This window comes from Dendrobium catenatum, unplaced genomic scaffold, assembly GCF_001605985.2.
Source record: "Dendrobium catenatum unplaced genomic scaffold, ASM160598v2 fragScaff_scaffold_976, whole genome shotgun sequence".
In the NCBI taxonomy this organism is placed as follows: Eukaryota; Viridiplantae; Streptophyta; class Magnoliopsida; order Asparagales; family Orchidaceae; genus Dendrobium; species Dendrobium catenatum.
This window is the reverse complement of record NW_021319438.1, coordinates 237,092-248,437: the sequence shown is the minus strand read 5'-3', so window position 1 is coordinate 248,437 and position 11,346 is coordinate 237,092. Positions and strand designations below refer to the sequence as shown.

Sequence of the window (11,346 nt, the reverse complement as noted above, 5' to 3'; positions counted from 1 at the left end):
TGTCGTATGGTATAAATTCATTATATGTTAGCATAATATTGTGACATTAATGGAAGACAACCAAGTCGATTATCAATTCTATAACTAAGGTTTAGTTTGGTTCAGTTTTTTTGTTGCTTTTTAAAGCAACTTTTTAGTACAAACTCTTTTTGAATTATAAATTTTTAGACTAAAAATCATTTAAGAAAGCAATGAAAAAACAGTCCCAAACGAAGCTTAGCTTAAGATTCAACGCCAAAATAGCATAAGAGGATGAATGATCAACATAGCTGCATAATGAAATAATCGTTGATATGCTGCAAATACCCATAGAAAACCATCATAATCTAAGCCTAAACATGTAGTATACCAAATCAATCTTAAATATACAAAATATTCAGAGCAATCAAAATCACCATGATTGGGAAATATCCTAGCTGAAAGAAGTTTATAAGCTTTGTAATTATTTTTTTAAAATGATTTTTTAGTATAAAGTTTTTTTAAAAGTAGTGAAAAAGTAATGGTAATAGCTGTTCTAAATGAAATCTAAGGTTGTTAAAACGGGTAAAATAAGGGAAGTTAATATTAAACAAAAAGAGAAATGGTGGCAAGATCCACTGGTAAGCACAGATGGATTAGGAGCTAACAAAGAACTAAACATAAAACACGAATAAGAAATCCAAAAGAGAGAGCGCTTTAAGGCATGGGCAATTAAGACAGCTTAGTATGTCATAAATAGAATAAATATCTGTTGGAAATGCTGGCGAAATGAAACTACATTTTCTTTGGAAACCCATTGCTAAATCTACCAGGAATAGTTTCGGATGACTTTTTTCTTGTCAGAAATATTTTCGGACTCGTGTTTTACTGTTAGTCTATTTTTCATCGGAAATTTGCTGGAAAGTTATTGTTTCCGGACTTCTCCCTGGCCAGTGACTGTCATCGGACATTTACCCGGCCGCCAATTGATGCCGGATTTCCGCCTGACAACCGATCATCGCAGGACTTCCGTCCAACCTCTGTTTGTCGCTAGATTTTAACCCGATAGCTTACTATTGTAATATGATTATCTTCAAGTTGAAGGACAAATCAAACTTTGTGATTTTTTCAACATTAGTGGATTTCATTTCAACTAATTGCAGCCTCGTTGTTTTTCCCTCAATGATTTTTCATGTTAAAAATCATGGTGTTTCTATTCTTTTTGTTTGTAAGTTGGATACGTGCAATGCAAAGATATGGAGTTTTTCATACTTTTACCACCGTGAATATTTTAGGAAGAAACAATTCTTATTACATGTTTATTATCAAGGTGATATTTTTGCTTTGATTTTGATATCTTTTTGCCTTCTTGCTCACAAGGAGCATCATTTTGGAGCACAAGACCTTTACGACGATAATCATATATTGCATAGCCTTTTTGTCACTTTGGGCAATATATATATATATATATATATATATCACTTGGCATGTTATATGATTACCAAGTGATGTTAATTTTAACTTAAAATGATAATATGTCAAAAAACTATGGTATAATGAATATCATTTATTTTCAATTTAAATATGATCATATTTTAGTTTTAAACTCTTACAATTTTAAAAACTAACAACTATATTGTAAGATTATTAATTTTAAATTTGAATATAATATATTATGCAATTTTAAATTTAATTATCACACCTTCTATATCATTATCAAATTAAAATTATCATATTTTAAGATAAGTGGCAATTATTTTTTTTCAATAATATGGATTTTCTACTTAATATTTATTATTTAGTGTGGAATTTTAATTAATATTCAGTTATAAAAGATGGTGAATTGTTATATATAACGCAATATACCCTTTATCAGCCGTTGGATCTTCATCCAACGTTCGAACGTGCGAATAATCCCCTTCGACTCCACACTTCCATTCCTCTAATAGCCGCCAATGCGCCTCTGGCCTTCGCGCCAAAATTTCACGCAGGTTCCCGGCAAGACCTCAAGGCTCGATCGATCGATTTCAATCTAATGGCTTGCCCTGGTTATCACTCACCCCAGTTCTCAGAGGTTAGCTATCTACCCTTCTTGATCTTTCTTTCTACGCTGCAGAATCTCTGACCGCTCATTGTTCGATTGAATCCTTTCTGTGCAAGATTTCATCGAGATATCTTACTAATCTGAGCTAATGGTTACTGTGACTGGGTTTTGATTTATTGAAGCATTTTGCCCTAGGTAATACATGCGGTTTGGGTGGTTTCTGAATGCGATTAGGCTGATTTTTTTTTTTTTTTTCAATTTGTATTTGGATGGTTGAATACTTGAATGCAATTTCTTTGCAAGAGGTTGGCTAAGTTATGCTGCGAGCCATGTTAGGAGTTGATCCATTAACTGTCATGTAGCTTTGTATGATATGGAAATTTCGCTCTCTAAAAATTGGGAAATATAAAAAAAGCAAATCTATTATAATCTCAATATGTATATTTTATTAATGGTAGATATTTATGAAAAATTTAGTATAAAATAAATAATAAAAAAATGTTTTATGAAAATTTCTAATATGATTTTTGGCTGTTTACTCTTACAACAAAGAATATTTTTTTGGCCGTCTCTCAAAGATTAATGAAAAAATGGTACTCCTGAAATCAAATTATCTTTGACATGAATAAAAGTGATCAGAGTTTTCTTAAAAAAAAATTGGCTAAAAGTATCCAAAACTAATTTTTTTCATAGTGGCATGAACGACCTGTGAAATTAAAAAAGAAAGATACATATTCATTAAATGAAGAAAATTATTTTCTATTTGTAAGATATATAACATCAAAACATTTATTTGCAAGCAAAAAAAAAAAAGTTATAACTTCCATGAATATGATTACTTATATATTCTTAGTAAAAATTAACTCAGGATCCTGAACCTTCTTTTAGTGTGTAACTTATCACTGTGATAATGAGAAGAAGATTGTTATATATATACATATATGTAACATCTTCCAAATTAATTTAGTAATGGATCACTTATTAAATAAAAAAACAAAAGGGCTAAACAGCTCATAAATTATGATTCAAAAGGTTCAATTTGATGGCCTACTTAATCAATTTGAATCAGAACACGCTAGAAAAATTTGAATATGTTTAATAAATTCAAGGTAACTTGAAAACTCAATAGTTTTAATACAAAATCGTGCTTTAAAACGATATTGTAGAAAGAATATATGGTGCATTTCAAAATATATGGTACTATGTATTTTTTGTAAAGCAATATAATTATCATTAGCTAAAATATTTAGGTTTGCGACTTTGCATTCATAGTTGATTTTTAAGAAAGGTGTTTTGGAGCTTCCGTTTAGATGTTTTAGAGGAAATTACTGGCAGAATTTTTTTTTTTAAACAAGAGTTTTGGAGTTATGTTGCCAAAAACATCATTTTTGTAATAAGGATTTTAGAGTTTGTCATCCATGATAATATTTTTTGTAACAGGTGTTTTGGAGTTATGTATGATTTTCTATTTAAATTTTTCTTGACAGAAAATATTATTTTATTTAGTATTCCCTTATTATTTAATAGGTTAATTTTTATTTTGGTTTTTATATTTATTATAATTTATTAAATGATAAAATAAAACTATATATATAATCTCACATATACTTGTACTGCCTAAATATCCCCACATTTAACTTTGATGTTAACTTTAACTATTGTTTTCGGCCTTGGGATAAAATTGGATCAAGTTTCAATACTTGAGGGACTAAATTGGGGCAATGCGAAAATCTGAGATTAAATTGGGTACTTGCTAATAGTTGAGGGACTATTTTATATATTTCTCTTTTTTGGCGGCCAAGTTATGCTGCAAAATGTTCAGTGCTTTTGTTTCTATTTTAATCCAGGACCCAGTTTGGCTCCCTGCTTGGCTTCAGCCATATGAGCATCTTGATAATGGATTTCCTGAAGATGGTCAAGAAAATGTAACTCCAGTTGTTGTCAAGGTGAGTATTTTTCTTGCTATTATTATGCAATGCTTGGTTATCTTGCTCAAGTTATTGGAGCATCCATTGTGGAATCAAAGCGTTTTTTTTTCTTCTGTAGTTCTTATTGTTTACTGATGAATGAGATGAGATTATGTTTTTCTACTTTCTGCATTTGTGTGGCATCAACGGTCATGTGTTCAATTTTAGTTGATATAATTTGTGATTCATTTTATAGTCGGTATATTGTTCTGTGATGGCAGAATGCCCAAGTTTTCTAGTTTCTATTTACTCTAAAGTTCATGAATTTTCTAAACTTGAATATGCACATTAATCTTATGAAACAGAAAAATTTTCTCTTTGAAAACACATGATGGATTCCAACTAATAACACTGGCATTCGGATCCGCAAATCATACATGCAAGCAGACAAAATGCGAGGAAGACATTACTAAATGTAAAATAAAGTCACTCACATGTTTTAATAACCAAAATCACACATGAATTACTACCACATAGTGCTCATACATCTCAAATAGTTTTGTGCTCAAGCGAATTGCTTTCAAACAAAACAAAATGGTCTAACTTATTGCATGTCATAGGTTTTATAAGCGCTTTAAGTGATATACACATCAACCGTTAAAAGCAACCTGTACATGTCTCAAACGATAGCACGCTCCTGTGGATGAAACTTTTTCAAATTAAACAAGACATCTTTGATTGTTTTTAAGAGATTCTAGAATTCTTTTGATGGAATGTATTGCTTCTTCAACCTTCTAAGGAGATTCCACCATTCATATTCTCTAGATGAGAGCCTGTTGTCCAAGCAGAATTGAATCAGTTTGTCGGCTATCATTTGATGGGTGGTTATCTAGAGAGATGATTTTTTTTTGCTGTATTTTAATTTTTTATTTACTAGGAATTAGCAAATTTTTACATCATTTCTTATTTTCATAAGGATTACCTTATAATAAGCCAGCAGAGGTAGTTTGGACTTTCATTTACAGGCCATTTTAATAAATAGTTCTCCATGCATTTTCCTGTAAAACCTAGTTATAAACACTTGAATGAACTTAGCAACCTATAATTTTAGCTACCTAGTTTCTGGTTGTAGGATTTAACATCTTTATCTTATGGATTCATTGTTTGGTATCTTTTGTTTTGTTTCATTCATTTTCTTGTTGAGTATATCATTTTACTGCCTAGTTGGTTTCCTACTCTGTCACCTTCATCACATATGAGAGAACTGTTTTCCAAAGCGCTGTTACTTTTAAGACTTTTTACCAGAGTTTTCCTTCATTTTGTATCTTCCACTTCTGTCATCTTGTTATGCAGAATAGTCTGCATTCACTACTAACCCAGGCCAAAAAAACTGATAAATAGGAAATTTATCACTTAGTCTCTCTCTCTCTGTTTGTAATGTTCGACCATTCTCAGGAATTACCAATGCTGTTAGCATGTATCAAAACGAAGATTATTGCTGCTTTTTGGTACCTTCTGTTGTACAAACAAATTGATTGAGTGGCGGTGAACATTTTGTTATGACCAGGCCACTATGAAGTTTCCATTAATTTCAGTGAATCGTTTTTTTTTTACTTATTGACCTACCTAGTTTTGATCATGTTCAGAAATATCAATCTTTAGAAGAAAGTTTATACAAAGGGGATAAAGCTCAGCTAACTACAACTGGATGTGCCAAATATACTAGCTGTCACTTACATTTATCTGGCGATGATGATCAACGACGTGGAAGTGTTTCTTGTTCAAATGTAAGGCTCACCGCCGATTTAGTAAGCAGCAAGTTGTGTATGGTTCTTTTTTGGTATTATGCATGTTTACATAATAGAACTTAGGCTTCATTTGGGACGGTTTTTTTGCTGCTTCTTAAAACAATTTTTTAGTAAAAAAATTTTAATTTTTTTATTAAAAAGCTGCTTTAAGAAGCAGGAAAAAAGCCGTCCCAAACGAAGCCTTAGTTTTCTTAGGTCATGCTTGTACACTTTCTCACCAAAAATAATTCGTTTTGCAAGCTGACTCACCTTTTCAAATAATGTAATTAATTAAAGAATACCTTTTCTTAATGTGCTAGACTTTGATTTTTGTCCTCATCATTCATATATGACGTAACTAGTTGCATAAATTAAATTTTTTTTAATACTGCATATATGTTAATCCAAATTTATGATTTTCTAATTGCCAATGCATCACAGTTTGTATCATTTCTCACGGTTAATACTAATGCTTTGAATATTTGACAAGGAAGATCTCTCTTTGCTTCAGTAATATTACCCAAAAAAAAAAAAAAATTACAATTCCGGACTGTAGTCAGTTGATATATATCTTCCTCCAATTCGGTTTGACCTTTTGCTTTTCCAGTATTGCGTTGAAGCCAGAATATTGATTTATTCTGGCCTGTTTTAGAACATAAATAGGACTGTAAACGAAATTCAAATTCAACTTTGGGATGATATTTCAGCAATCTATGTTTTATTCCTGTAATAGTAAATTTCCTTAGTAGTCGAGTCATTTGACCGCCTTAAACCTTTTTAACAATGGGCATTAATAATTTTAGGACTTCAGTGGCCATCCCAATAGATGTTCCCCTATACATTCCTTTCGATAATCTACTTTGGGTAGAGTAGAACAGTTCTCCATTTTCTCAGCTCCATAATGTACTTAGAATAATAGTCAATCTACTCAATACTGTGTATAACTGATTTGCAACTCCAAAATCCTCTCCAACGCCTTAATGATGTCATGTGTCGGTCATTATCACAATCAATTATTGAAGATCTTTTATTTTTTCAGGCAATTATTTCGATGTCTTCTTTAGAATACATTATCCCAGTATGCCACGATCGCTTCCAAACTTGCTCGCCTCCTCAAATCTCAGTCGCCCGAACCCGCTCGCTGCTGTTCCCCGCTCGCTCAGCCTGCTCGACCGCACTCTATGTTTTGTTTGTTTTATTTAGAGGACCGGTTTCGATTGAACTGATCCAGCCGTACAACAAAGTTTCCCCAACAAGATCAGGATATCTTTTTTTAAAATTATTAATTTCTTTGCAATAGCTATTCTGTTGTGATTATGATGAAACTTTTACTAAATTTAAAATATTTTGGTACCCGATGCACGCATTTTTGGCTCACTGGAAAGTATGTTCTCCCCAGGCTATGCAATTCTATCTGCATCTTTCTTCAGAAAGTATTTCACAAGTATCATCTGACCAATATAATGAAATTCCTCATTCGTGGAAGCATGAAATGAGCAAATGTTTATCTAAGAAAAGTGTTTCCAAAGACCCTGCAATCGCTCCTGGTTTGGCCTGTCGGTATTCATGCGAGGATCCATCCCCAAGATTTAATAATTCACCAGCAACCTTTAAGAAAAATGTGCCATGTGAACCAGATACAGATAAACTTATCAAAACTAACCAGAATATTCAGCAAGAATGTGACGAAAAACTTGATGGAGGCCTCAAGAGTACAGTTGCAGATGATGTGGTTGAGCTCTCCATTGCTGCTTCTGAAGCAGTGGTTATTTCTGAAATGATGTCTAGTAGCATGCAATATGAGTCTTTTTCAGATGCAGCAATTATTGAAATTGCTCTTCGTGTAAAACATGCCCGAAATGAATGTATGTTGGAAACAGCCCAGACATCTTCAGTTGCAGATCCGGATGATATTGATCAGCTTTCTGACTTGGATGAAAATTCTATGTTTGATGCATTTGAAGATGTTGGTATAACGGTTCAGAAAGTTGCTGAAACTTCAGGAAGCTCATTTGCTTGTACAAAATCTTCCAACAGTGCTCAAGGTTCAGTTACCAAACAACCGGAGATATTAAAATCTGATTCATCATATACCTGCAATGTTTTAGCTGGCGATCTTGGAGATGAGCGAAAAGCACTTCCAGAAATTACTAAGGGTGTCTTTCGTAAAACAAGTTCCCAAATATGTTCTCCTTTAGACTTCAAGCTACAATCAAATAGCATGCACTTAGAATTTTACCGTTATACTCAACCAAAGTCCTCGGACAATCTGCCTCTCGATTACTCTATACCATCTTTAAAAGATCATGCACGAGAGCAGGAGCAGAAGCTTCACATTAAAGATGTTTTGCCAGCAAACCAGATTGGCTTTATGGAGCATGATTGTATGCAAAAGGTAAAGTAGATAGTGATCAAGAGTCGTTAGTGTTGCCAATTCAGTTCATAATGGCGCTTCTTTGTTTAACAACGTGTTATATTCAATCATTAGCAACCTGATTCTAAATTTAACCTATTTTTTGAAGGGTGGAATGGTTTCACAGCCGAGTAATGCAAAGGTCAAAAAGAGCTTAAAGTTTTTTAATTGGGAGACCAGCTTCCTTTCGGAATCCATGGATTCTTTGGATCAAGAAGTATCACAGATAAAGCCATCAGTTGAACTTACGGTAGTTTCTTCTTCAGAAACGGCATTGCAAGTGTCATCTTCTGACTTTTGCAAGAAACAGGAGCATAATCATGAAGCACCACTTTCACAAGATTATTCTAGGAACTTATCATTATCTGATCCTTTATGCTCTGTTGTTCCTTGCAGTATTTCTACTGGAGTGAATGTTGGTTATGAAACCAAACTTGCAATTGATGGTTTTGAAAAGTTCAACAATCCAATGACTGTCATCTACTCAAAATTTTTAGATGGAATTTCTACCGTGCAAAATAATATTATGTTTCCAAAACCGTTTATTGAGAATAGAGAGTTCATTCTATCTAAAACCAAACTTGCGCAACCTAATGTTCCTCATCGCAAACAACTGAATTCACTCAGGCCTTACAGCTTGGTGACAGATAGCCATGAAAAAGCAGAGGGAAGTAATTCTCCATGTATACAGCTTCCACTGTATGGCATAAATGGTGCAGTTATGAATTTGCCTAGCAAAATGGTTGTTGAATATTCTAATAAAAATGATATTGTGCTGCCAGGAAAATGCCTGGCTGCAGGTAAATCAAACAATGAAGAGATTCTTGAACAAAATAAAATTGGAGCGCCATCTTTGGCCATTCGGGGCACTGATAAAGTAGACACTCAAACACCTGTGCATAAAGATGCATTCTCATCTCCAATACTGGAAGGTTTTAAAGTAACTATAGGTGGCGATAGGCATGAGAGAATGAAAAGATTGTCTAAGTCATCTTCAGGGACATGCAGACCAGATGATTCAACTAAAAAGGCTTGCTACATGAGTGAAACAATCAGCAAATCTCATATCCTTGTACAGTCAAATTTATACTCATTTCCTGAAGAGAAAAAATGTAAGAAAAAGAAAGTCCGATTTCAGGAAGCTGCCTACAATATGGGGCATAAGGCTTTCAACTTGCAGTCTAAACGCATAACACACTGTAATTTTTCATCATCGTTTTACCATTATCAAGTTCACTTGCTAGATTCAACAGTTTTTTTGGATCTAATCTTTTAATTGCATGTTCCTAAATTCTCAATGCTTCAACGCTTGCAGGTTCATGTTCTGGGACGCCATACAAATCTGAGTCTAGATGGGATCATAAGCACAATTGCTTAACTAGTGATAGTGCAGTAAGAAACAATGGAATGATACTTCAGGGTCTAGAATTTCTTTTGACTGGGTTCCCAAGTTACAAGGCAAAGGATATTGAAGAATTAATTAGAAGGCATGGTGGCTATGTTCTTCCAAATATACCATCAAACTTTCCATATTTAAATGGAAAGTCTATAAGGTCAGCTAGCAGGGAACTTCCTGTTATCCTATGTCCAAAGAAGGTATATGTATGCGGGTATTTCACCCCAAAAAATTAATTAAATTAAAAGAACTTGTATAGTGCTCTCAAGCTATTTGCTCGAATGAAAAAAAATTATCACCTCTTTCAAATCTGAAAAAAATGCATATCCTGATAGTCTATTTTGTTGTGTTGTTAATAGAAATCTGTAGAGTAAGTCTGATGGGTTGGATACTCTGAGATAAAATTTTTGCTTGCGTAGCATTTTCCCTTTCTGATAGCAGTTACTCTTGCATGGTTGGAAATAGAATTTGTGTGCGATTCTACTTTTAGTACTCTGTAGGTTTGTTCAGTGTTGTGCTTGTAGCTTGCAACTTAAATGGGTTAAAAAGGAGCTGAAATGCATTAATTTTACAATAATTTCGCCAATGATTTTACTCCTAATTTTCAATAGTTTGTTGCGTTTGTTTATTGTTTTATTTAGTGAAGCAGTGACTGTAGTTATGTTCTATTTTTGTGTTGTAATTTGGTTCAGAACTTAAGATTATGCTTCTTTTGTTTATTCTGAGTGAAGGAAAGTTTTTTTATAGCCTGTTTAGGCATTATAGTTATTAAATCATAGAATCATCATTATTAAACTTATCCTAAGTTTTTAGGCCTGGTTTTTAGGAATGTTTGCATTCATTCTTGTGAGTGCCTACATTAAGCGCTAAGAAATTTATAATCTTACACAAAATTTGTTAGTATTCCTTCTATTTAAATTGAAGAAGACGAAGTTATCATAGTTGCAACTGTTCCAATTGTTTATTATGTTTGGCATCAATTTGTTCAGTTATTTCAATATTTATGCAATCTTTAATCTCAATATCATGTTGTTGATTGTGATCTAAGAAATAAGAGTTACATGTGGATCAAGTTTCATCAATTTTTTTGATGATTTTAACCATTCATCAAGATGTTAAAAATAGCACAAAGATAATCCGACGACATATGAAAGTCATTTTAAAAGTGTAGTTTAACTCATGTATTTCACTAGTTAAAACAATCATCTATTAGCAAGATATTCCCAACAGCTATTGTATTTGATTAGAAACTATTTTAAAATCTACAATATGAGTCATCTACAGTGAGTTTTGTTATACATCCAATTGATGATATTTAAAAAATTCATAATTGTTCTTGTCACTAGTTTTTAATGATTTTAGGGTAATTGACTTATATTTATATGAGATGTGTTGTCACCACTAAACATGCGCATTTTAGCAAATGAATCATTTTTTAAGTACACTAAACTGACACAAGTTGGTTTCACTCTGACAGAATTGATTTGCTATTCGTTATATGCAGGTCCAAACTACTAAATTCCTCTATGGATGTGCAGTTAAGACTTTCATGCTAAATGATCACTGGCTTGAGGATTCAATACAAGCTGGCACTGCATTACCACCAGGAAAGTAAGTTTCGTTTCCTTTCTCAGTAACGTTCTCAATATTTTCTGTTTTTGGAAGTATACTTGATATATCATCCATCATTAATTCTGCCTTACAGATTTTCTCACAATGTATGTGCAAGAAATATTACTTTTCTGCTCAAAAAGCTATTTAAATTACCAAAAAAAAAAAACGAAATTGCATTTAATGGCTCAAAGAAGTGTTTGTATATCATGACCCACAACGACTCCTCT

General features: G+C 32.8%; 1 protein-coding gene across 1 annotated transcript; it reads left to right on the top strand.

Annotated features, from left to right (window-relative positions):
* The first annotated feature begins 1,963 nt into the window (after positions 1–1,963).
* LOC110101628 lies at positions 1,964–11,120 on the top strand. Its single transcript, XM_020829603.2, has 7 exons — positions 1,964–2,032; positions 3,850–3,948; positions 5,556–5,696; positions 7,096–8,091; positions 8,219–9,308; positions 9,425–9,705; positions 11,010–11,120. Exons 1-7 carry the CDS (start codon positions 1,994–1,996, stop codon positions 11,118–11,120), a joined length of 2,757 nt encoding a protein of 918 aa, XP_020685262.1. The 5' UTR covers positions 1,964–1,993.
* Positions 11,121–11,346: the final 226 nt, after the last annotated feature.